The sequence below is a fragment of the Recurvomyces mirabilis genome (genome assembly GCF_035927965.1).
Source record: "Recurvomyces mirabilis strain CCFEE 5264 chromosome Unknown scaffold_21, whole genome shotgun sequence".
Taxonomy (NCBI): Eukaryota; Fungi; Ascomycota; class Dothideomycetes; order Mycosphaerellales; family Teratosphaeriaceae; genus Recurvomyces; species Recurvomyces mirabilis.
The window spans coordinates 526615-552857 of record NW_027041955.1 but is presented as its reverse complement, the minus strand read 5'-3'; the positions used below and the strand labels follow the sequence as shown (position 1 = coordinate 552857).

Genomic DNA, 26243 nt, shown 5'->3' with positions numbered 1-26243 from the left:
AAAATCTAGACTATATAGCTTCGCGCCTTACCGGATTTAGGGAGGATCCTACTAATGTTTAGTTGCCTCCTAGGCCTTATATTAGTTAGGTGTTTTATACCTTACCTCTATAACTATAGTATTACTACTATAGTTTGCCTTACCTATAGTACGTCCGAAAAGTATAGCGCGTATAGTATAGCGAGGAGTCTTTATCTACTAAAGAGGACGGCCCTCTAAATATAGTTAGGTAGCCTAGTATACCTAATCTAGCCGCCTTATAGAAGGCCCCGAAGCTAAAGTTTACTTCTAAAGATAATAATAGAGTAATTATTATATAGGTATTAGTTTGTTTTTTGTTATACTATTTCGATAGTATATATACCTCCCTATTATTCGTCTAAAAGGTACGAGTTTCTTCTAGGAGCTCTATTTACGTATAACGATAGTAATAAGCCTAGAAGCGAAAGAACGTCCTAAGTTACATGTACTAGCAGTAACAGCGGTTACAGCTTACTAGTACTCTACCGTCTGAACCCACGCTAACAGCTTAAGACGCCTATCGTGAATTGCCTTGATCTGCCCTCGGCGCTCGGAGTCGGCAGAGTTGTGACCTGCAATAAGCATCACCATAAAGAAGGATTCGATGATGCTTGGCGGAACGTTGCAGATCAGTTGCCCTGTAATCCATCAGTCGGTCGGTCAATAAAACACATGGCTGGCGGCGCGATAGAGAGGTTACTTACCGGATGTGTCCCAACGTAGCGCGCTGGCACCAGCAATCAGTGCGAAGATGACGAGGACTCCTGCCAGGACAGTGAACTCGTGAGCGCAGAACTTGCCCACGGCAAGCGAAAGCCTTGAGCTGATCGAAGGTCTTTCCGGCTCGACCTTTGCGAGCGGCTGATCGATGAGTGCAAAGAGGCTCTCATCCTCCAGCATTACTTGCTCGAACTGCTCATTTTCGTAATCCTTCAGTTTAGCTTGGACGTTTCGGAGCACGAAACCATCATTTAGACCGATCAGACCTGCGTATGTGCCGATGAGCAACCACCAGTTGCTATTAAAGTGCAGGATTGGGCCGATGGCTAGCCATGTCATCATAACTATAACGAGCAGAGCAATGCCGACCAAAGTTCCGACGACATCCGCGTAATAATAGATGGCACGTTGTAGGATGTTGACCGTTGGGGGAGCAATGACCACTTCTTCGTTGCAGAGACTGTCACGGGTGATTCTACGGAGCATGCTCTCTAGATGGGAGTCGACCCGGAACGTAGCGTCGAGGCAGATCTGGGTATAGTCGGAGTGGCGCTCTCGGATGTTGGCTAGAAAGCTGAAGACGAACACCATGAGTGCTGACGTAGCGGAATTGACATATAGCTGCCACTCGTTACTCCAGTGGTTGAGCGGTCCGAAGCCAAGCCATATAGCCATGCATGTCCAGTACAGGCAGATTGTTGCGATGTGGCCCACGACAATGGCGCTGCGGGTAATGAAGCGGCCGAATAGCGTTTCTCGTGGGAGGTCGAGCTCGAATCTGGTGTCCTCTGGTGCCACATTGGCCCCAGAGTCGGGTGTCAAACTGCCTGCACCCTTGTCGGCCATGATCTGCAGTATTATTCGTCGATGACTTGCTGCTCGTGAACGGAGCTGAGCAGCCGCTGACAGCGCCTCGTCATAGGTGTTGAACTGCTGCCGCATCAGGAATGAGTCGAAGATGTAGCTCAGTATGGCCTGCACGTCTGAGATCCCAACTTGCCAGTTCTCATCGTGGGCCAGTCGGATGCCTGCAAATGCCCAGCCAAGCAGGAGCGTCAAAATGAAGAAGAAAGTGAAATTGGATCCCGAGAAAGCAACAACAGCATCAAGCCATCGATCGAGGCGGCGAGGCTTGGCTTTAACCTGGTAGCCTACACCTCCATTCGTATGAGCTGTGACGGAGGTAGAGTGTTGAACGGCGGCCTCGTCTTCACAGAGTGTCGGGCTGGCCTGTGTTAGAGCTGACGCACAAACTTCACGCTTCTTGCCCGGGGCGCTGAGTAACCCTGCGAGCTTCGCAAAGACGGACATGGCTGCGAGCTCTGTCTCCAGAACACGATCTTGTTTTCCAGTCTGTCAGGCAGCAGCGTCTGTTGTCGATAGCGAGTTGGGTATTTATGGTGGCTGTTCGGGCTCGAGTCGGAGAGCTGCGAAGCCTTTGTTCATCGGTGGGTGTGAAGTGGCTGCTGGAGCAGAGCACTTGCGGAATGTTCTTCCAAAGATTTCTGCCATCAATATGTGTATGCTGTGTGCTGTGTGCTCTGGGAAGCGCTCGCAGGCTGTTGGGCCTGATATGGTGGTTGACTGTGCTGATGTCTGCTCAGGTGGGAGGCGGGCGAATTGGGTCAAAGTAGGAACTTCCTGATGATGTGTACAGAGAAACAAGCATCCGGTCAAGCTTTTTCCGAAGGCTTAGAACTAGCTCCAGCCGTTTCACGTGAAATATGCAGGTCCGTGTCGTCTACGTGACAAAAATCGCGCAAATTGCGAGTATTCACGATCCTTCCAACTGGCACAGTACAGTGACATAGCGTGACATGCCAATGTAAAAAATTTACCGTCCACGTCCCGGTCCCAACGATCTTGCGGAGCCTCAGTCAGGGTACGTGTACCTTACATTATCATCTATGGCCAGCGCCGAACGTGACGACTATGCAGCAGCGTAGATAGAGATGAGCATAGAACGATACATGTAGTCTCGTGATGTTGTTGTAGATAGAAAAAATATTAAAACACAAAGTACCGTGAGGTAGGAAATCCGATCTCTATATGGTGGGGCACACGATCTTGTTCTGCGAGCACACGTTAGCCTTACACCTACGTTGTTATGTGCTGCCGCTAAGTAACATGAACCGAATAAGGTTACCCAGATTAGAACGCGCAATATATGTGGAAGATGTCGTTGGGTTCTCCTGCCGCCTTGTGCCTGCGGGCTGCTTCGCCGTCCACAATGCCGTAGACATGCGCTACGTCGGGCAACTCGTAGTGTCCGTGTCCCTGCCTTGGCCTAAGAATGACTTGCCACATGCACCTATACAGGACGGCGACGACATCCCTTTCGTGGTCATGGGGCCGTGCCCAGGACGGCTAGTTCTCGTAATAAAACGCACGGCCGTGAAGGCAAGCGGTTTGTATCGCCTCCCGATACTTTGAGGCGAGTACGCCTTTATCGATCGCGCTGTTCGCCTGTGGCGAGCCACGCGTAGAACGACGATGGCTCGTCCGGAGCATGAATTCGGAAAGGCTGTCCAGACCTTGGCGAGCGTCACTCTCTGCGATGGGCGTGCGACGGTAATCAACTTCGGGTCAGATTGTTATCGCTAGAATTTCTCTACTTCATCTGTGCTCCTAGCAGGTTTTCCTCTTCGTAGCATGCCTCTCGTCGATTCTATGATCGATGAAATGGTGACAAACTCGTTGAACATATCGTCCCTCATGGTGTCTATAGCTTTACTAATTGTCTTGTGTTAAAGCAATTATGTCCTATAGCTACTCTACCCGCTTTATCGGTCAAAGTCGCTAAAGAGGAAAGCATTGCAGACCATGAGAAAAAATAGATCGGAAATGCTAACAGGTCGTAGAACTTCCAAAGGCCAGAAATAAGCGAGCTTCACCGGAGAAGTCGCCCGTCAAGGGCAAGCGCAAATCTTAGTGATGATATTGGTGGTGAGCCTGTCGACAGTGGGCTTCCTAGCTCCGAGCCATCAGCCGGCGATGGTATGGAGCTGGACGACGTCGAGTCGCTTGGCGACATCCAAATCATGCTCAGAAATCCTAGAGCAAGACAACGCAAGTAACCTTGTCCAATCTGCCCGCCGAAAATATCACCACTGGTACCTTCGCTTACAGCAAAGAACGCCAGAATTTGCCTTCTTGAAAGGCGGCGTAAGTGCAGCCGATCGCTGCTTGAGATCGAAGGTTATCTCTCATCGAGAAAGCCCCTGGACGCCCCTGGACGACGCCCTACACATCGGGGCCGAAGGATATGACCCTTGCCTACAAGACTCGTGTCAAGGATGGGATACCATGCATCCGCCGCATTGGTATGAGCTGGGTGGTCTTGCAAGGGAAAGGTCGCGATGGGGTGGAGGCATTTGCATACTTCGTTTGAGCTGCTGTACGATAGTCAAGCGTAACTTGCAAGAGCTGCTGAGTCCATCATCGTGCCATCCGTAAGTCCACTTGACTGCGACTGCTAGGCACAAGCTGCTGTAGCGATGACTAGTAATGATCGCAGCGGCACACCTGCTGGCAGCCTGTCTCTAGCGACATGCAGTAGGCTCATCGCAGCGTTCGCTAGCCATGAATCTAGCCATGACTGCTGAGCGACTGTAGCCGTTGAACAGTGATCGGTGACTGCTAGGACTCGATCAACAACAAACCCCTGCAGTGGCAGAAGGGCGGGATTCTCTGGCTCAAGCAACAACAGACATGGTGCACTGAGTCCTCAATCAGCATTAAACTTATGTTGAAGGGGGCGTGCATGGACCTCAGAGCTATATGTCCAGTCTATGCGCCTCATCCAGGATGGCATGGCATCACCTAGGTCTAGCTCAGTCTCATCCCAGTGGTTGACTAATCTTAATATGCCGAGACTATGCTTCAGGATGATTATCCGTCTAGCGTCACGCAAGACCTAGCCAAGAGGACGAGTATGGTCAGGCTTGAACCAAGCTGGAAAGATATCATGTGGCATAGGCTGCTTCTTGATCAGACCCAGAAAGGCATATATGCCGTCCCTCGGCTCAGTGCTCTCGAAGTTCTGCACGATGACCAGAAGCTGCTTCAACTAAGCGTGCCCACAGCGGCAGTTCCGTTCGCTTCGAGAAGTTGAGTTGTGTGATCAACCCAATGATCAGCTCTGAGCACGACTTCAAGCGAGACAGTGAAAAACCCAAGGAAGTAGACGTTCAATGGCGCAATTCTAGCTTCTCGGAGGACTCACAAATGACTATGAAGTGTAAGCACTACATCGCTGGGGGTACTTTATTGATATGGGGACTCACCGGAACCACGGTAATGCAAACAGATGTAGCATGGCCTCCACATCCCGATTAGGATCGGAATCTTGCGGTGAATATCTGAAGTTACCCGTAAGCAGGTTACGTCCTCTTGCTGAAAAGAAATGAAACCCATCAGTCGCTGCATGTACCTCATAGTGAAGCATCTTAATAGCCTCTAAAATGCGAGACGACATTGTATCGTCATCTGTACGGTGTATGAGATTGCATATGGAATCGCCGTAGATGGGTCCCATTATTCCGACCTGTTGTCCACGCTCCGGTGCATCGTCTTGATTGATACATACAGCATCGATCTAGAGCAGACGCGGTGCATCGCGTTTTCGCACTCGACGCAAGGCGGCCGCGGTGTTCTTAGGTACGTAAAGTTCCTGGTCTGATAGGAAGATGAGCTCCGTACGCTCCGGCTCTCCCCATAGGCACGAGATCGTCCCATACCAAAGTGGCCGCTCTAGAGAGACATGCAGTGGTTCGGCACATATTGGATTGGCGTGTTCACCAGGCTAAAGCTGTAGGAGTCGGATCTCAGGCGTCTCCACGCTTAGTAGGCGATATTCGTAGGGCGCACTAGCCATCATACTTTCAAAGTACCAATCTTACGGCAAATAGTGATGTCACAAAAGGGTTCTCACTAGAGCACGACGAAAGGCATAACTACGACCTACGCGCGACCACTTCTTCGGCTTATCAAAAGGCTGCAACAGTCCTGCTCGGTCGGTGGCTTTGATTGGCGAAATCACAAGATTTTGGAAAATTAAGCGAAATGCGGATTGCAACCATGAACGTGTTATGCGAGGACATCACTACATGCGGTCACATTATATCATTGAGCAGAAGATGACTGGAAGGTTAAGCTAAAACAGAATAGACGTCAAACTACTTACGTCATAAGTAAATCTTTGGTCGATACGAATGCGAAACAATCATTATAGACACTTCGAGAACATACGACGGATTATTCCTCGTAATAGCTAGGCTATCTGCGATTTTGATTGTGGATGCCTAAGCCGGGGCTACCTAAGGCAGAGGTACGCTGGGCGTACTCATGTTGTAATCCATACTCGGAGGGCTTGGATCAGATGATTTGCTGATTCAGGAATTAGGGAATCGCCATCCACAAGCATCGGTCCCGTTACCATTCTCTTTGCTCAAGGGTTCACTAGCCTGTGTCTGGACGAATATTACACAAAGTCGATGTGTCAGAATATGAATGCCATTATGTGTGGAAGGGAAAAACCTGGCCGCCCGGATTATTGTTGCTTATCTGGAACAGTGTTGTATCACATCCATGCGCGTCTCTGGCGGATTCGATCGTACTTACCTTATTGTGGCTGACCAAGCTACTGTAACTCACCTGTATCGCAGGAGGGAGAGGTTATCCATGTTGATACAAGAGGCCGGCGCGTCCATCGCAGGCGAGAACGGTCGTGAAGCAATGTTCGGTCAAAAATCCAGACTTTATGGTCATGTGGGTGCATTGGATGGCCTATCTGCCATCGCACAACTGTTAGCATCGAGGACGATGAGCAGGCTTACTAAGGGTTGGCACCTACCGTGTCCACTGACTCTTCTGCAATCTGCATAGTGATGTTGACGAAGACCTGGATGGCCTGGAAAAGGTCGTGTTGGCGGTCCAGATGATGTCCGGTCATGGGTGTGACGAGTCGGCCTCAACCTCCTCCATTTCTACAAACAATCCAACAGCGGCGAAAGGCTCCATTTAGAGTTTGCGTCAAGCGAGACGGGCCACTTGCTAGTCGCGGCAGCATTGGAGAGATGAAGCGCGAGCCAGCCTTTGGGACGATTTGCAGGTATCGTAAGCAAAGAGAAGCTGTGTATTCGTGCATCTGTGCGTGATTGGCGCAAAAAGAGTCGACGTTATAGCCCAGCTTGAACACTATAAGCGGCGTGCAGGCGACTGCGTGGAGTGAGGACAGGCTCATACACTATCGGCCATGTCGTCCGGCGGTCGTGATATCGCACTGCGTTATACAGCTTGTCGTGGTGAAGCACTGGTTGGAGAGCTGGGACACACTAGAGGCCTCCACAGGAGACTCGGAGTCGTATCTGTGTACAGGGCCCGATTTGTGGGCATTGCAGAAGTGTCCATGTGCGAGGGCCACCGGAACACGAGCAGACTGGTCCATAAGGAAGGAAGGCGTTTTCCGAGGTTGCCTTTACCTTCCTTAGCTATATATTATCTCTACCTTTGCCTTAACGCCTTAATAACGTTAGTAGCCCTTGCCTTTACCTTAACGCCTTAATTAATTAGCCTATATTAAAAGTAAAAAGAAGTAGTTATTATTACCTATAGCGATTAGATAGAAGTAGCTTAGAGTTTTATATATATACGCTAGTTAGCTATAGTAGCGGTATAAGAGGCTAGCGCCGCTAAAGTAGAGTATTTAAGTAGCTAGATACTACTACGCTACTATAGATAATCCTTAAAACGCGCTATATATTAGGGTTAAAGTCTAGGTAAGACTACTAGCATTTACTTATATCTACCTTAAGGCGTTTAAGGAAGGTATAGTATAGTACCTTAAACGCCTTAGCTAATCGGAGAGCTTGCCTTAATATGCCTTACCTTAACTACTAAGCGAAAATAGCTACCTTGCCTTAATATATATTAAATCTACCTTCCTTATAGACTAGTCTAAATACGAGTACTTTATATGCTGGCAGCGTTAGATTGTAAGAGCGTGAGGTGGCGAAGCCTTCCATCTGCCCTGCAAGAAGAATGGCCAATGGTTCTAAGCCATGCGTGACTTGTGCGGTGCCGAGGAAAGCGCGATTTGTGCGGCCTGCAGCAAGCGCGATTTGTGCGTACCCTCTCCTTTCGACAACGCCACACCACGCACTTGTCCCGGCGGTCGATTTCATGAAGAAAATGCTTCTTGCATCGTCCTCAAAGACGCTATATGTGGTCGCGCACCATAGTAGCGACGTTTTCCTCTTGCCTCTTGACATATCCCCTGCAGCCTTTGCCCGTCGTCGCCCCCAATGACTACCCAAAATCACTCATCCACTCAGTCGCTCATCCAGACAGTGCTGCTCGTTTCCAACGCACATTGCCCCACATGTGCTGCATTCATCGATGGCTGGCTCGCCCGCCTAGAGCCCCGTCCAGCATCCGTATAGACTTCAATTGTCTCGCACACCGTCACCTTATGGCATCACCAGTCGCTCAAGCTACGCACCATCGCCAAGGCACTGAGCGAGGCAGGTTATGAGGTGGAATCAACGAGTCTGGCATCGATGCCAGATGCCCAACCCCACTCCGGCTGGCATGGCCATGGCTTCAACTCTGGATCGAACGCTCTATCGAGAGCCTTCATGCGCTGGATTCGACGGAAGACGCCAGTAGACCGGGAGACGATGAAGAAACGACATCAGATCCACTGCGAGCTCTGCCGCACCTCGAATTCCAGGGACGACAGCTATTCCAGCCACGCGCCCGACACCCAGGACCTGGCCAGCCCTGAGGCTGTAGTGATCGATACTCAATCCTCGCAATCCGACGCGTTTCGAGCGACCTTCACTATTACGAGCATGAGCTGCAGTTCCTGCGTCAGCAAAATTGTTGCCGCGCTGGAAGAGGAGTCCTGGGTGGATTCAGCCCAAGTCGCCTTGATGACACAGAGTGCATCTGTCGATTTCACAGGGAAAGAGGCGTATGCTGCACGGCTCACCGATATCATCAGCGACCTTGGCTACGAGGTCGCGCTGGAAGAGGTCGCGAAGCTTCCGAAGAAGACAGAGTCAGGCCCGCCGAAGGGCTCGACTGCTTGGAAAGCTTCGTACTCGATCCAAGGCATGACATGCAGCTCCTGCGTAGGTACTGTCACAGAGACCATACAAGATATCAGCTGGGTGCAGAGCGTTGAGGTCAGTCTCATCAACAGCAGCGCAACAATTCTCTTCGAAGGAGCGGCGAACCAGGACGAGGTTGCGTTGGCAATGGAGGATGTCGGTTATACAGCCATCTTGAATGATGTTAGCCCCGCATCTACGGAGACTGGATTATGGGGTGGGCGAAGATCGGTGTCTATCAAGATCGAAGGAATGTATTGTCATCGTTGTCCTGCCAGGGTTGCTGCTACACTCGATCGATTCGACGGTAGGGTCACGATCGAGGACCTCCCGACGCTAGAAAATCCGATTGCCACCATCTCATACATCCCGGACGCACCAAACTTTACCATCAGAGCCATCCTCGATTCTATCTCAACAGCGGATCTAGTATTCACGCCAAGCGTCTATCACCCCCCAACGCTCGAGGAGCGCGCCAAGCAGATGCATGCTCGCATTCAGCGGCAAGTCCTCTACCGCGTCCTCCTTTCAATCATTGTCGCCATTCCCACCTTCATGATAGGCATCGTCTATATGACTTTGGTCCCTGGCGATAGCCCTGGTCGCCGCTACTTTATGGAGCAATTACACGGTGTCAGTCGCGCAGAATGGGCAACGTTCGTGATGGCAACGCCCGTTTACTTCTTTGCGGCTGACGTCTTCCACCGTCGCACAGTCAAGGAACTGTACTTTACCTGGAGGCCTGGCAGCGCGGTTCCTGTGCTACGCAGGCTTTACCGCTTCGGAAGTATGGACATGCTGATATGCCTTGGCACGACGATTGCATACTTCTCATCCATCGCCGAGCTGATAATCGCGGCGGTGTCACCCAGAACAAATATTTCCAGCAGTAACACGACATACTTCGACTCGGTAGTGTTTCTGACAATGTTTCTGCTCATTGGCCGCCTGATTGAAGCATATAGCAAGGCTAAGACAGGCGACGCTGTGTCATCTCTGCAGCATCTGCGACCTAGAGAAGCGCTCCTGGTACTACCTGATCATGAACAGAAAGCGGAGGCTCGATTCGAACTTGTTGCGATCGATATGATCGACCCGACCGACGTCGTAAAAGTAGTCCACGGCGGCTCCACTCCCTGGGATGGGATTGTCATCTCTGGCGACACTTTCTTCGATGAATCTTCTTTGACTGGTGAATCGAAGCCTGTGTTAAAAGTCGAGGGTGACTCTGTTTATGCTGGCACGATCAACAAAGGCGGGCCAGTCTCCATCAAAATCACCCATGTGTCGGGTAGTTCGATGTTGGACCAAATCATCAAAGTGGTACGTGAGGGCCAGGCGCGCCGAGCACCGATCGAGCGAGTTGCCGATGCCCTCACTAGCTATTTTGTCCCGTTTGTTATCCTCGTTGCCATCGCAACGTGGCTGATCTGGCTAGGGCTTGGTGTGTCTGGGACCTTGCCGCGAAGCTACCTGGACATACATGCGGGCGGATGGCCATTGTGGTCTCTTCAATTCGCTATTGCCGTCTTCGTCATTGCCTGCCCTTGCGGGATCGGCCTGGCCACCCCAACCGCACTGTTCGTTGGTGGTGGTTTGGCAGCTAAGCATGGGATTCTTGTGAAGGGCGGCGGAGAAGCTTTCCAAGAGGCGAGTTGTGTGGACGTTGTCGTCTTCGACAAGACCGGAACGATAACGCAAGGTGGTAATCCCAGAGTTACGAATCATCAATACCTTCTACCACCAAGCTCGATCTTGAAGGAGCAGCACTTGATGACCGTACTCGAGCGTCTCGAGGGGAACAGCAGTCATCCAATTGGCAAAGCCATTGTTGAGTTCTGCCAATCGACGCCCAAAGTATCGATCAAGTCCCAGCGCGTCGAGGAGCTAGCGGGGAAGGGGATGCAAGGTGTTTTCGAGATTGTCGAATTTTCGCACGTTACGGAGATACTGGTTGGGAATGAGGCGCTGATATCCGAACATGGACTATCCCTCGACAGCACCATCTTTGCCACTCTGGACACTTGGAAAGGCCAGGCAAAATCTGTGGTCATCGTAGCAGTAAAGTGTGCTTCACCTTTGGCGGATAGCTCTTGGGAATTAGCGATGATCTTTGCAGTCTCCGACCCCATCCGGCCAGAGTCCCACTTTGTCATCCAATCACTTGCGCGTCAAGGCGTAGATGTGTGGATGCTCTCAGGAGACAACCCAAAGACTGCTTGTGCGGTCGGTGCCATGGTCGGTATTCCGGGCGAGCATATAATTGCTGGCGTGCTTCCGGAGCAGAAAGCGGAGAAAATCCAGTATCTCCAGCGAAGTCAGCTCGCAAAGAAGGCACGCTCCTTCTTTGGGCTGCAAAGCACAAGCTCGGCTGGGAGAGCGATCGTGGCAATGGTTGGCGACGGTGTGAACGACTCGCCTGCGTTGACTGTGGCGGATATCGGTATCGCTGTAGGTTCTGGATCGGATGTCGCCATATCTTCGGCCGACTTTGTCCTCGTCAACCACGACATGACTACATTACTGACTTTAGTCAGTCTCAGCCGGACAGTCTTCCGGAGAGTCAAGTTCAACTTCGCCTGGGCTCTCATGTACAATCTTTTGGCCCTGCCTATCGCTGCAGGAGTTCTTTATCCCGTAAAGAGCAATGGGACGCATGTAAGGTTGGATCCTGTCTGGGCTAGCCTGGCCATGGCCCTCAGCAGTATCAGTGTGATTTGTAGTAGCCTGGTCATGAGGAGCAGGCTACCAGTAGTCGGATTTCGAGCGCCAAAGTACGAAGTAGCTTAAGCAAGAGGATAGTGAACGCGGAGCGATTTGTTCTTGGCCTCTTCTCGAAATATTCGGAAAGTAGTGTACAGTAGTCCTCGATAGACAATAGAGCTAGCTACGGGCAAATCCCCTCCTCAAGGCTCGTAAACGTGATGTCTGCGTTGAACATTTCCCGGTCATCCGAATGCACAAGCTGACAAAATCGTAGTGATCTCTTAGCTAAATACGACACATTCGCTTCGTTTTCTTTATATGTTGAATTCCACACAACCCTCTATTATTTGCCTTGTCACTGAGTAACTCGTCTGCGGTACTCCCGTGGTCGAGATGGAACCATTTCGATACATCAATCTTGAACACGGATAAGGCACCAGCATGAAGAGCACGTATCCAGGACAGCGCTTCCTACACTGCGACCTACTGAAGAGCATGCTATCCCGTGACGTACGCACCAGGCTTTCAAGACTAGTCCAGATCAGCCACCGGTTGTTGAGCAGCTGTTCAATGGTCTAAATACGTTCCAATGTCGCTACAGGACAGCTGACATTAATCTAGGCAAATGGGCAATGAGATGAGTATCACATCCTGGAGGGGCTTCTCAGCGTCGTTTGGTTTTGAACGATGTCTACACAGCCACCAGCCTGAGACTTGCAGATTTCCAGATATGAGGACGCCACATAACCAGACTTCCGTTACACGTTCTGTCCAATGATGGACACCAACGTACCCCCATGGCGTCACCATCAAATGGTCTTAGCACAGTACCCAGTACCTCCCTGCCCGACGATGCAGCCAGCATTACAACGCTTCGGGCAATTTTCATGGATGCTGCTACAGGTGATAGCACCGCATGCTTGAGCGCGTTCGTTGAGGATGGGCTCGGCTTCACGGATGGCTTTCTGTTGCGTATGTCAGCTTCTGCTGCGAGACCGCTGGTAGGCTAGCGGACCTTGACGTTCTCGTCGATAGGGCCAGCAAAGGCGAGAGCTGCGAACAGCATTGTAACTACGGCGGTGACATGCATTGTTGTGGCTTGCTGCGGTAGAGCACTTGAGTTCCTGACTGTGCGCTGGGTTGACTAGCTGAGACTGCAAGACTCCAGGAAGAATTGCAGACTATGTATACGTCAATAATGCCAAGCAAGAAACGACTTCAGGCTGAGCTCCAAGCATGCTGATCGAACAGCCGTCGCAGCGTGATAGCGATGCCCAGGATACGCATCCAGCCACTGCACTTCATGTTGCCCATTGGGCTCTAGTAGAGCCTAGTGCACAGCCATGACTGCAAGATCATAGGCACTTCTTCCTCCATGCTCGGGACGGAGCGGGCTTTTAAGTTGGTTCTTCCAGCCTATGAACAGGCTTTCCGACACATATTCCACCTGACCATGATCTCTTGAGGAGGCACGAGCATGGCAAGCGTTGTAGTGTCTTTACCCGATGATCATCAGTCGTCAAGCGCGATACTGGCTCGAAAAGTCCAACTCATGATTGGTGAACGAGTCGTAGAACCAACAACAGGCTAGTGCATAGCGTATTACTACTCAGCGGTCCGCGATATGTCTTGGCTGTCGGTGGCGCTGATCAAAGCTGCTTTGTAAAGCGGCACGATATAGTACATGTACAGGTACATGCAGCCTTGGGCCTATCAAGCCAACTCGCATCCAAGATCCGCGCTCCTGCACGCGTGTGAGCGACCACGTGCATGTCAAGAACACAATGTACTCCTGATCAATTGACGAAGTATGCGCAACCTGAGAGGTGACAATGAAGCCACATTGCCGTGCCAAGCTGGATAACATGGGAACTTTCCCATCCTCTTCCATCAACGAGGTGGAACATTCGTGCTCTATGCCTGCACATCAAAAAAGACGTACAGCATCCAACGGACTACCCCAGCCCGCTACCCGACTGATGGGGCTTGGCCATAGGGTTTCAAGAGGAAGCGAGACCCATCAGTCGATAGTTGTATGCGCATGGCATGAGGTGGAGGCGACATTGGCTACCTGTGCTATTTTGTGCCAAGAGCAAGCGGAGGGTAGCCAACAAGTACTACTGAGGAGGATGGCCTTTAGCCGATTAGAATTTCGTCATACAACCGATCCGGTTGTTAAAGAAGCATACTCTCCCAACAGATGCTCCACGAATTTTTGGCCTTTTCGTGAGACTGCGGCCATAACAAAGCGAAACCCGGTGGACCGCAATCGCTCGGTGACATTCGTTCCCATCGATGTGGGTGGAGCATCATCTCATGACCGTCAATGGCTCAAGCGCATCCACAAGCCTCCCCCATATGCCACCATGCCACCCTCTCACGAGCTGCCACTCATTATCCGGTATACTCCCCTCCATCATCTTAAGCCAAGCACCGACAATGAAATCGGCATACACGAACTCGTCGCCATCCAACTGGATTTCGGTACCCTTGCGACCAGCCGGCGGGCGCTGCCTTTGAGCCTGATCTGTGCCATTAGGCCGCCAGATCCAGTCTGTCGTGCCACCAGTATGCTGATAAGCCTTTGCCAGCTCGCCAAGAGCGGACTCGAACGTGCTCAGAAGTGATTTGCGCTCCTCTTCACTGGGCTGCACGTCATCCAGCTTCTCCACTCCAGCTCTCTTGGCGAAGATCGCCATGACCTCCTCTTCGACGGCAGCATCGAAGGGCATCTTGGTGCTCAAGCCAACATGCTTGGTGAAGATGCCATCGACGTAGGCATTGAATGCTGCAGTGAGACCGTATGTGTTAGGACGGAAGAGGCGTGGTGTGTTAGGGTGAGCAGCATCAAGATGAAGAGCTATCTCGAACGAGTCGCCAACCAATGTGCCATTGTCGTTCATGGCAGGCAGTGTGTGGTAGGGAGTGCCATCAGGTAGCGTCCGATTAGCAGGGATGCCAAGCTCTTCTCGCACCTTGCTAATGTCTGGCATCTGCACCCATTGTGTCTTGTACGGAAGGCCTTTGAAGTTCAACGCCAATCGTGTCTTCCATGGGTTTGGTCCAAACGTGGTCAATGGCTGCTTCGAGGCAATGTCGTAGAAGACGATGTCGTCCGCAGGGGCCATGTTCGTATGTGGAGTGGAGAGCGTGGTGTCGTACTGATTACATACCGTGTTGAGAAGACAAGGAGACGCTACCTCTGAAAAGCTCTTCTACAGCACTTCATGCCAAAGAGCGCGACCTAGATCGTCCAATGCACGTTGCGTTGTTGTCAGCTGCTGAATCATTTCTCAATGCGACTTTACGAGTGCTTGTCATCAGCGGCCCGAGTCGGGATCTCGAAGCCATCCACAAGCTTCTACACCTCATCATGCTTGATCATGACCGCCATCCTACCAAAGGGACCTATTCATGCTCGTGGTTTGTTGCCACTACTATGGCTGGCCATCGATCATGCCGAGGATGCAGAAGCTTGTGGCTGCGCGAACTGAAACCGCGGATAGGAACCAGCCTCGCTTGACTTCACGCGTAAGATTAGCACAACGCCGTTCTTGGTATAGCCAATCCTCCGTCCTCGTTTAGACGTACGGCAATGTAATGGTCACGCGTGTTGGCAAGTATGGCATGCCTACTTTCCCCTTCGGCGCATTCTCACGTCTACAACAAGCACAATATCAACCACACCACACATTCGCCTTGACTCGGAATCACAATAAGCAAGCTCGCATATCGAACACGCTAAAATGTCAGCCAGCCAAATCGTCCCTCTGACGGTGACCTTCACTCCTAGCGGAAGCGCCGTAAGCACTGCGACCATCCTCGGCCAAGTCCTGGACAATGGCAAAACAAACTGGATACCTGCAACCAGCGGCGGTGCCATCTATCTTGCCACATCATCTGCCCAAGGCGCATCCGAGACAGTAGTCGCCGGTCAGTCCTATTACCTCACCACCGGCCCAGACGTACCCCAACAGGTCACGATCTCCGTGACAGGCTCCGCCTCCAACGCCACAGCTTCGCCCTCTGGTGCGCACTCCTCCACCATTGTAGCGGGAGCGTCGCAAACTGCTTCCTCTACATCCACCGCAGCAAGCTCGAAAGTCTCTAGCGATGTGTCGACCGCACCCAGTACGGCTGCTCAAAGCTCGGCCTCTGCTTCGCAATCGTCCTCCTCCTCGGCGCCCGCTCTGTACAGCAACTTCAAGTGGCTTCAGGGTGCTGTGTTGGCCATGTTGTGCCTTGGCATGGCAGTCGATCTCTAGTGCCGCCTTCCAATAAGCATGCATCTGCACACCAAGTCAACGTCTGTTCGATTTTCTGGATATGTCTATATGTATCTATAGCCGCCATTCTCTGCGCCAATATTTACCTCACCCAATTGTTGCAACCCCATGCGTTCAGTCCAACTTGAGCCTACAATGCAAAGTCCTCCTCGTCTCAATCATCGGCGTCTGATATCCAGCTTCACCGCCCGCATCTGCACCTGATCCTCCGGCCCAAGACACCAATGCCTTCTTTTATTTCTCGGACCATATAGCACGATCTCTTGCGGCCTACCCTCGTCAATCTCAACAAGTAGAGTCTTTTTGAACCTGAAACGAAACATAGCCATTGCTGCCCCTTGGAGCAGTTCTACAAATACCGCATATTGGTGACAATGTGTCGAGTACGAATCGGTCACATCAAAGCAACCAGTCAAGATACATCGCTGCAAAGTGTTGACAGTCATCACTTTTCGTGTAGCTTAAGCATAATACGCAGTGACATGTTTCGACGAGTAACATCCTTGTGCTTCACTTCGCTTGCTCGAGCATGTTAAGCATCTCAACAACCACGCAGTACCCAAACCAGCCATGGGGTTACGCCCACCTTCTCGTGTGAAGCTCGTCGACTCACTCCAGCCTCAATGTACACTTCATCTCCGTGTTCAACTCTGCGAGCGGAACCTCCCACTCCTTACCCAACAACTTGGCCAGAACACTCTCTTTCTCCTCCTCCTCTTCATCCTCGAACTCATACCACGACCTCCCGCACCGCCCACGCTCTTCGCTAGAGCTACTAACATAGGAGTACATCTCCTCGAGCTCAACCACAGTTGACTTTCCATACCCGAGCGTAGTCGACCAGTCCTCGCCAGCCTCTACGAACTGCATCAGGGCGTTACGCCTCTGCTCCACCTGGGCACCTCTTCTAGCGGATTTGGACATGTCCCAGTCGATCTCACCGAAGGTCACGTCCTGTTGTCTCTTTACGATCTCGGTGGCGAACGCCCTCAGCATGTCGACATCGTGGAAGCGAGCACAGAGTCTGCCGACCGCTTTGATGGTCTTGTTCGTGCTTTTCTTCGCGCCGTCCTCACTATCCATGTCATCTTCAATTCCGTCGCCCTTCCATCGGTGACTGTAATCAATCTCGACACCAGAAGCATTCCACCCAGCCTCACCCACCCCACCCTTCTTCGCGGGCATGAAGGAGCTGAGTGCTTCCTCAACACTAGCCAGCCGTTCTCTCGTGAGGCGAAAGGCATCAGCTTTAGTCTCTCCGCTCGCTTTGACTCGTATGTTGACATTCGCCACATCAGCGGGATGTTTGACTGTGATTGTGTCCTTGAGAACGACCGTCATGGAGGAATCTCTGTTGAAGCCAAGCGGACTCTGCGAGTAGGTCGCAGCCTTGCACTGCGCCAGACCAAGAAGGGCCCAGAGGGTGAAGCGAGCAAGAGAAGAAGGCATAGTGCTTGTAATCGTCGTCTACAGGTATCTCACGCGAGTTGTTTGAGGATGTTGAATGAAGCGATGTCGCGGAACTGCGACAGAATGCCTACCTCCTTGATCTATATTACATACTATACGAGTGCCAAGTATGATAGGCGATGCATAAGAGGAGTCACACTCTAGCTGGATGATGTCCATGCAAAGGCCAAGCAGTACGCATCCTTCCACGGCGTTTGGCAGTGTTGAAACTCTTTATGAGCCGCTGCTCCCGTCCCACGACAACCTGGACAGAATTTGATGCAAGGACGAGTCATCTGTGTTGTGCTGCAACGACAACATTGAAACGCAAGGCAATCACATATCTCGCGGCCTATACTACAATTTTATATAATCTTGACATTTACTTCCACAGCCAGCAGGGCAAATGTAGTCCTCGCCTGCCTCAAGGCAACTCCGCAACCACATCCGCACACAGGCAAGATGCGTAGCATGCCCACAGTCTGAACAAAATTGCTGCAAGCCTTGCATACTGATTTGACAGATGCTGCAAGCAGTCATGTCTCCGCCAGCTTTTACAAGGACGAGATGGCTTTCTGCGAGCAACGGTGAACCATGGCTGGTGTAAGCTGTGGACTCCCCGATATTCTCCATCTCGGCAGCCTCGATGAGCATACCCCAGCAGCGAAGTTGCTCAGCGTAGTGTCTTCGCCACACAATAGCCTTCTGCGCAAGGTCGATCGGCAGTGGCCCTTTCTCAAAGTCTGTTGTGTCGCCGCCAGGATTACCAAAAGCTTCTGCATTCATCACGTTGACTGTGACAGGTATCGCTACACCGCGTCTAGGTGTCTGCGGCATAGCTACATCCTCGATCGTCCTATCACTATCATACCCACGTTCACCCCCTGCGACACTCTCCCCAGCACCGTCTACCGTGCTCTCGGTCTTAGCAAAAGAGACTGACTTAGTCCAACTCCCCATCTTGCTCTTCAGACTCCCCGCCAGCTCCTCAGCACTTGCAGGACTGATCTTCTTTGTTGGCGGTGAGGAGCCATAAGTTGCGAACCTGTCCGTGATAGTTTGAGCGTACTGCCGAGCGGCCGCACCGAAACTGCTGCGGTGTAGCCCGGGGGATGTAGACAGCTTTGAAGAGCTTTGCCGCGATGAGATAGCTGGAAGTGGTGGAGTATTGGCGCCTGATTCCAGATATGGTGTGGTCGGCTTCGAAGACTGGCGAGACGAGGCTACTGATCTTGGTGTCTCCTTCTTGGGCGATACCTTGCTATTGACATTCTCCGAGGGCGTCAAGGGGCGGCCGTCAATCGACTGGTGGACTGAAGTTTGTGGATTCGCGATATTTCCCGTCCGTGCTCCTTCAATCATGTCAGTCTCTTTCGATGGAGATGCTTGCACCAGCAGGGCAGACATCAGTGCCAGAAATTGCATATCAGCCCTATTTTCCGCCCACTGGAAACACTGCCGCACGATCCACGATTCAGCGGAATCAATGCCATCAGCAGATCCCGGCTCCCTGCTTGATGCGCATTGTAATGGCAGAGCCTTCACAAACGACGGTCTCGCCTTGTTGACTACATCTTCGGACTCATCGTCATCTACTAGTATGGCAAGGAGATGCAAGATGGTACTCTGCTGAATTTGTCCGGCAGCCTTCGCCACTTTGGCGTTGCGTTCACATACCGCAGCCAGACTAGTATCGCGGTCTCGAGAGAAGTGGTAAGAGAGAGCGAGGCGACGAGGTGACCCAAGGATGTCCCCCAGATCGTACACAGCTGAGAAGACTTTCGCATTCTCGGCAAGGTCCAACGGTAAAGATATCGTTTCAAGGAGATCTGCACCGCTCTTCAGATCATCTTTTTGTGTTTCGTCATCGCTTTCAACATCAGAGTCCGACGACACATCGCTAGCACTCGGCTCAGCATCATCATCGGTATCCTCGATTCGTGCAAAGCTCGGAAAAAGCTTTGCCATCCTCCTTGTGCGATCGCGATATGCAGATATCTTACTCGATACGAGAGAGGCGTCAGCGACACGAACCGCAGATCGTCGCTCGAAGAAGGTGACTAAAGTTCCGTTGTCCGCGAACACTGCTCCACAACCTTTGGGTAAAGGAACATTGACACCACCCGGGAGGAAGGACGCACTTCCATGCATAGTACCCGGGACGAAAGTCTCATCATCAGAGTCACTGTCTGGTTGACGGATAGATGTGAAGGAGGCTTCCCGGCTTCGATATAGCAGCGGGCTTCCAGGTTGGCTCTGCTCGCCGAACAACTTATGCGCATCAGTGACCAAGTCTATATGCTCGTCGACAGGCGGCAGACGCCGTGAAGGAATCGAGGGAGATAAGAATGGCATTTGTGAGCTGTTATACCCATCTGCCTTGGCTTTGGGCAGCTCAAGACTCGACACCATCTTCTCATCCGCCACTACCGTGGCTGGTGAAGTCGGTCCACTGCCGACATCAAGATCCCTTTCTGATGAGTCTCGCAAAAGTGACTGCGGACGGCCAGCATTCGGTTCTTGGTGATCAAGCCTTATCGGCTCGTCCTTTCTTACACGAGATGACAGGCCTGTTCCGGACTTTCGGATCCTGTCGGTCACGACGCTGATAGCTCGCATCTTGGAGACCTTGGGTTGATTGGCTCCACGCAGAGCAGACTTTGGTCCCTCAAGACGAGCCTTACCAACAGAGGAAGACATCCTCGATATTTGAGATATAAAGGCCGTAAGCTCGAGACCGTCGCTGTAACTCCGGAAAAACGTCGCTTGATCGGTATCGTGATCTGGCTGCTGTACATGAACGAGTTTTGCGCCATCGATGGTCACCGCGGTCAAGACAAGTATATCTGGCGAGTCGTCGTTGGACCAGTAGTCATAAATCTCAGCATTCTGGGTGGCAAGAGTAGACCACTTCAAGTCGAGTACCACCCGGCCGTTTCCTTTCAAGCCAGCGAGACATCGTCCAGTAATGGTATTGTAGAGTAGGATCATAGTCCCATACGCAACAGCGAGAATTCGCTCATGCTGCCCATTGGGCTGTGGGCTGAATGCGAAAGCATGGATTGCAGGCGCCTGCCTCTCCCATGTCCTTCTACCCGCCATCATACGCCGTTCAGAAAGGCATAGACGCCAGAGCGTGCGATAAGGCAAGTCATGATCGGTAGCAGTTCCGCTCGAATCAGCCGTAGGTCGATACAGTGTAGGGTCATTGATGCCGTGCGTGGGCCATTGTTGACCGACAGTGATCGTGTCGTCGTTCACCTTTGTTGCTGCAAGAAACACGCCATCCTGGCTGAGAGCACACGGTCCCGGAGCAGATGATACGATAGTGTCGTTTTCTGTGGATAAGTCGTCATCGGACTCCATTCACTTTAGCATAGGAGCCGAATATGCTTGTCTGATGGACTGTCATTCGTCGACTACGCATTGCTGCAATGGCATGTCACCGAGCCGAATTAGCAGGAAGGAATCACCGGGTACGGCTTGGTCGTGATATGTCGAGGCGATGAAACGTGGACGCGGCATGCAGTGGTGAAGTTGGAGCAAGAAGAGCACATGCCGGATTACGGAATTGGCAGCGGACCGGCGCGGAAGTCTATCTGTGATCTGTCGTGACATCGTAGAGTGGGGCATGATTGTGGTGGCATCTGGAGCATCTGACACCAGTGAAGCGAGCACCATTCGTGTCTGCTTCGACAGTATCAAGAACTCTTGATTAACTGAAGTAAACACCACTATCAGAATATTGCTCACTCACTTGCTAGTGCACCAGCAAGATACCACTGAGTCGAAACCATTCACCAACCGTATCGAACCATCGGCTTGTCAGCGTGCCTGCCTAGCTGGACCAGATCGATCACATTATAATCTCTTCCCACTACCGCAGCGATGACGACGCCTCTTCCCAAACGAATTATAAAGGAGACAGAGCGATTACAATCAGAACCTGTGCCTGGCATCTCCGCAGTACCCCACGACGACAACGCACGATACTTCGATGTGAACGTTGAAGGACCAGGAGGAAGCTGCTATGAAGGTATGCCTAACACTGACTGCAAACATCCCATACAGTACCTCACTGACTCGTGATACAGGCGGCGTCTTCTCCCTCGAGCTCTTCCTCCCCGACGACTACCCTATGTGTCCACCACGAATCCGCTTCCTCACCCGCATATATCACCCCAACATCGATCGTCTGGGCCGAATTTGCTTAGACGTGCTGAAGAACAATTGGTCGCCTGCACTGCAGATACGGACGATTCTGTTGAGCATACAAGCGCTGTTGGGTGCACCAAACCCCGAGGATCCGTTGAATGAGGCTGTGGCGAAGCAGTGGAAGGTGTGTATACATATCCCTAGAAGTGATCGTGTAAATGCGCTCTCGGACTGACTCTTGGGTAAAGGAGAATCAAGCAGAGGCAATAAAGACGGCAAGGGAATGGACGGAGAAATTTGCCCAGAAAAAGTGAGCCTCTGTAGCAAAAGCCAAGGCATACATCACGGCCACGCGGTATGAAGCTGGCGTCCAATGAACACATGTGCACAGATGACGGGCCTTGCTGAGAGACAAGGTACGAAGCAGTCTGGTCAGATCGGTAAGAACATGCATGACGAATGCAAGACGGATGAGATGCGATAGACATGGCAACGAACACGTACAGATCTTGAGCGAGGAGCATTTTATGGCGCAACGGCAGTCCACGTCGGAAGCAAGGTGTTCATTTCGGGGAATCTGAACTACGTCTCCAGCCAAATAGCATACTATGACCAAGTCCCGAGTCTTCAATTCCGGCCGCGTGCCATCACCATCTCTCTTTCTAGACTGAGCCTGCAAATCATATGCTGGCATTTCACCTGACCCGCATGAGCTACACCTCGAAGCCAGACCCTTCCACCAATCCGCCACACTACCTGCCTCCACTACATCCACAACCGCCACCTTCACATCCCCTACAGACGATCTCTCCACACAGACTATCTCGACAAACCTTCGCACATCTCGGGCATACTACCCTCTCACAACCGACGCATCTCACGAAAGTCTCAAAGGTCTCCACTCCAGCCGGCCACGCTGACCGCAGATTTAGCACTTTCTCCTCTGCTTCAGCACGAATCTTCTGCTCCACAGCCGATGAGCCAGAGATGGTGGATGTGAGAAGGCACGAGGCGTAAAGGCAACAGAATTTCGCGCACCTCGCGCAACGCTGGAGTTTCTGTTTTACTTCGGGCGAAGGATCTCGAAGTCGTTGCTGATAGTCATCAATGCGAAGCTTTGTGAGTGCCTTGAAATGAGGAGAAGGCGATTCTGGCTTCGCTATCGTGAGGCGCTCTGCGAACGCTCTCCCACGTTCTCTATATTCGTCTTGGCGAAGCTGCTCTCGCACAACAGGGTTGAGCTCAACGATCTTCGACCTCCCGGTATGCTTACCATAGCACATTACCTTCTCGGTGTCCCATTCGTAGTCATGATGGGGATGCTTCGGGCCTGAACTTGGTTTCCGAGTCTTCAGTGGCAGGAGACCAAGAGAAACGCGCAGGAGGTGCGTCTCCGACACTGCGCCTCTGATCGCCGGAACATTCGAGGGAGATACGTCTGTGCCACGGCTTGCTAGGAGTTGGCGTGGCTTGCGCTCCCATTGTGCGATCACATCGTCAATGTCTACACTCATTGTTGGTCTGGGAACTGGCTGTTGTTTTGTTTGCCTGCTAGGAGTTGTGAGTTTTTGAGCTCTAAGCCCAACGCTGTTGGAGTTATGTTGCGTGGTGGTGATAGCACGAGACTTGGCCGTTTTAGTAGGAGTCACGAACTCCTGAACCCCGAGTCCAGTAAGGCTGACAGTTTGCTTGGCATTGACTACTGTGTGATGATCGTAGTCCGGGTTATCAACGTACTCGATTTCCTCCTCGTCTCCCTGCGGCTGCTGAGGAGATCCTGGATACTGCAAATCCATGAATTTGCTCAGTCGACTCAGACCGATCTGGTACGCGAGAGGGCTCCATGTGGACCCTTCATGCTGGTCTTCCAGCTGAATCAACTGCTCTTCCAGCTGGGCCGTTTCAGTCTCGTTATTGTAGTCCCAGGTCATGGCCGAGATTCGTCCATTCAGACTATCATCCTCGCAGTCGGAGCCGTAGTCCTCAAGCAGATAAAGCTCTTCGTCTTCGTACTCCTTACTATCATGCTTGTCGGTGCGAAGCTGCTGCCGGAAGTCAGACACGTCGTTCAGCTGGAGCATCGGCGCTGTTGCTGGACCGAGCTCTAATTCCACATGAGAGGTCGCACGCAAAGCAGGATGGCTGCCCATAGCTCTGATAGCCTTGGCACGTTCTGCTTCCGCCTGGATCTTCCGCACGAAATCACCATCTCTGTGCGGGTGAAACACTGGTTTTCCAAACTTGTCTCGTGGCGCCAGAGGAGATCTCTGCACTTTGAGTGGTCGGTCTGCAAGCGGTGATGTCGGGGAGACGGCGCCCACAGAGTGCGTTGAAACTTGGAAGGAGCTTCTGTTTGAAGAGCCTGCTGACGCCATAAAATCGTCAAGCTCTGATTGTGTGTATGACACTGCCCGTGGCCGCTGTGGGGTGTTCATCGCTCCAGCCATACCCATATCTTCATCGAGAGTAATGCCGAGTCCAGCCGCTGCCGCTTGAGTGGTCACATGACTGTAATCTTGACCAGCAGTACACAAAGCCTCGTATGTGCGCATACGCTCCGACTCGGCTGAAGCGCGTTCCGATCGCCTGTGGTTGTGGTTGGTATGGTCTCGCTTCTCTGGCGTGTCGAGCAAGCTACCTTGCTCGTCGCTTGCATGCTTCATCATCGCCACAGCATCGTCTTCACGACCTTCTTCGACTGCTATGATAGCGTTACTGATGAGTTGTGACGCGGTCCTCAACTTCTTATCTTGCTCGGCGCTTAGGCGTCCATCCGCTCGGGCTGCCCTGGTGCGCTCATCAAGCCATTTCTGCTTCTTCAAGTATGAGTGCTTGATGACTGCATCCTTCGCAGCTTGCTCACCGACATGGCGGAACATCTGCTTGACCTCATCATCTGAGTCTCGTTCGAGAGCATACCCAAAAGCTTCAACCTCTTTCGTGGTCAATTTGTCCCAGTCCACGACTGGAGCGTAGCCGAGGCGGCTGGCACGTGCAATCAGTCTATCGCCATTCTTGCGCCATACGTCATGCTTGTCGAGATGTTGGTGTGCGCTTTTCACAGCAGACTCCATCTGAAGCTTCGCCGCCTTGACCTTAGCTCTGGTCGTTTGGATCGCCTCCTCCCACTCGTGCTTGATTGATGCTGGTACAGCTATCAATCTCGATTCTACCGCTTGCGTGATGTGGAAAGTCGGACTGTGCTTGAACTTGGCAGTGGAGAGTGCAACAGCACGTTTCGCAGGACCAATCTCAGCCGCGATCTTGTTTCCGGCAGCTGTAGTGCGGATCGAGCAGTCAGACTTGACAGATCGCAGACCACGTTCGGCAGGTGTCGTGTTGGTCTTAGGGATGGGCGGAGGTGGATGTAGCCTTATGAATTCTGTAGTACTACTGGTGATACGAGCGAGCTCTTCTTGATAGATCCAAGGCGTGACTTCGGGACCAGGCACCTCAGCGTTGTCGGACTGTGCATTCAAGAAGCTCGAGGTAGCAGGGCTGAGCATGTGATCCGGCAAAGTGAATGTTTTCGCCAACTGCATTGGCGCAGTGAGTGAGTCGCCCGGCGCATCCGCAAACGCCTTCGATCTCGCAGATGAGATTTTTTGCTTCCATTTGGCTGCGATCTTGGTTGGATCCGTGAAGCTGCGTGAAGACTCGTTAGACTCGTCGGACTTGCGCTTGGGCTTCTTCATCAGCTTGCTGCGCCAGCGACGCTTCCCATCCACCTCGACCTCGACCTCGGCTCCATTTCGCTCTTCGTCTTCACTATCCCATTGCATTGAAGACTTGGGCACTGTACTAGCAAGCTCCTTCTCCTCTTCCTGGTGGTCTAGATCCCTCAATAGGGCTCTCAGATCAGGACCTTCCAATCCCAGCTCATCACGGGGTATGTGCCTTGCCTTGCCATGATCATCCATTGAAGCTGTGTCGAGGATCGCAAGACTAGTCTCCGGGAATGAAGTGAGCAGATCACCGGCCATGACAGCCCCCCCATCATTGGAACTTGACTTGGCGTGCGAGGTAGTGTCCGCGTACGATGGAGATGCTCTCGCGAAAGGAGATGGTGATGCTACTGGATTTCATGTTAGTCACTCCGATGATCGCAACACAGACGAGTGAATGAATCTACACAACTCACTTCTCGAAGGTCTCGGATGTCGGACATGAAGAGGTGTAGAGCTGGGTACTATCGGATAAGCATTAGCAGGGAGGTCTGATAGGCCGTTTTCGGCTATGGGCCATGTGATGTGAGCTTCACCTTGCAAGAGATTTTGGACTCCGTCCCCTTCGCGCTCGGCAGATGAGGGATGCTGCCTGCGCCTGCGCCTCTCGAACGCTGATGCCATGACCTCCTCACTAAGTGGATGATTTCTTGCTGCTACTGGGCTCGCTTCGATGACCGAGGCGTAGTGAGCTTTCTTACGGTGCTTCTTCTTGCGCTGCTTTGGTGTATCTTTGGGTGGCGGCGTTGGTGGCGAGTATGAGGATCGAGGTGAAGCCACACCAGTCTCAACCAAAAGTATGATCGCCATCTTTCACGTGCGAAGGAGCTAGTAAATGCTGTGTTATGACGGCCGTTGGTGGGAAGGCTAGAGAAGGAGAAGCCTTTGGTAGGAGGTTATATGTAATGGTTTATAGTAGATGTTTGCAGATACTCACATTGTGAGGTCAGGGCCTCCTCTAACCATAACGCTGGTACGATGTGCTGGCATAGGGCATTGCAAAGCATTGCCAACGTCACTTCACGGCGTGACGTAGACGCATGCCATGATGCTGAGCTGGAACATTT

At 52.0% G+C, this 26243-nt stretch overlaps 8 protein-coding genes across 8 annotated transcripts; 3 read left to right on the top strand and 5 right to left on the bottom strand.

Annotated features, from left to right (window-relative positions):
* Positions 1-495: 495 nt before the first annotated feature.
* Positions 496-2052, bottom strand: LTS14_007692 (uncharacterized protein; the record flags this gene model as incomplete). Its single annotated transcript, XM_064840382.1, has 2 exons — positions 496-659; positions 726-2052. The coding sequence occupies 2 exons, from the start codon at positions 2050-2052 to the stop codon at positions 496-498; spliced, it is 1491 nt and encodes a 496-aa protein (XP_064692262.1).
* A 6248-nt stretch (positions 2053-8300) lies between these two features.
* LTS14_007691 (uncharacterized protein) lies at positions 8301-11645 on the top strand (the record flags this gene model as incomplete). Its single annotated transcript, XM_064840381.1, has 1 exon — positions 8301-11645. One exon carries the CDS (start codon positions 8301-8303, stop codon positions 11643-11645), a length of 3345 nt encoding a protein of 1114 aa, XP_064692261.1.
* A 2225-nt stretch (positions 11646-13870) lies between these two features.
* On the bottom strand, positions 13871-14689 carry LTS14_007690 (uncharacterized protein; the record flags this gene model as incomplete). The annotated part of the gene is made up of 1 exon (XM_064840380.1): positions 13871-14689. One exon carries the CDS (start codon positions 14687-14689, stop codon positions 13871-13873), a length of 819 nt encoding a protein of 272 aa, XP_064692260.1.
* Positions 14690-15307: 618 nt separating this feature from the next.
* On the top strand, positions 15308-15826 carry LTS14_007689 (uncharacterized protein; the record flags this gene model as incomplete). Its single annotated transcript, XM_064840379.1, has 1 exon — positions 15308-15826. The coding sequence occupies one exon, from the start codon at positions 15308-15310 to the stop codon at positions 15824-15826; it is 519 nt and encodes a 172-aa protein (XP_064692259.1).
* Positions 15827-16456: 630 nt separating this feature from the next.
* On the bottom strand, positions 16457-17296 carry LTS14_007688 (uncharacterized protein; the record flags this gene model as incomplete). The annotated part of the gene is made up of 1 exon (XM_064840378.1): positions 16457-17296. The coding sequence occupies one exon, from the start codon at positions 17294-17296 to the stop codon at positions 16457-16459; it is 840 nt and encodes a 279-aa protein (XP_064692258.1).
* Positions 17297-17661: 365 nt separating this feature from the next.
* On the bottom strand, positions 17662-20662 carry LTS14_007687 (uncharacterized protein; the record flags this gene model as incomplete). The annotated part of the gene is made up of 2 exons (XM_064840377.1): positions 17662-17778; positions 17855-20662. The coding sequence occupies 2 exons, from the start codon at positions 20660-20662 to the stop codon at positions 17662-17664; spliced, it is 2925 nt and encodes a 974-aa protein (XP_064692257.1).
* Positions 20663-21184: 522 nt separating this feature from the next.
* LTS14_007686 (uncharacterized protein) lies at positions 21185-21765 on the top strand (the record flags this gene model as incomplete). Its single annotated transcript, XM_064840376.1, has 3 exons — positions 21185-21332; positions 21391-21635; positions 21700-21765. 3 exons carry the CDS (start codon positions 21185-21187, stop codon positions 21763-21765), a joined length of 459 nt encoding a protein of 152 aa, XP_064692256.1.
* Positions 21766-22339: 574 nt separating this feature from the next.
* LTS14_007685 (uncharacterized protein) lies at positions 22340-25986 on the bottom strand (the record flags this gene model as incomplete). Its single annotated transcript, XM_064840375.1, has 3 exons — positions 22340-22367; positions 22490-25526; positions 25593-25986. The coding sequence occupies 3 exons, from the start codon at positions 25984-25986 to the stop codon at positions 22340-22342; spliced, it is 3459 nt and encodes a 1152-aa protein (XP_064692255.1).
* Positions 25987-26243: the final 257 nt, after the last annotated feature.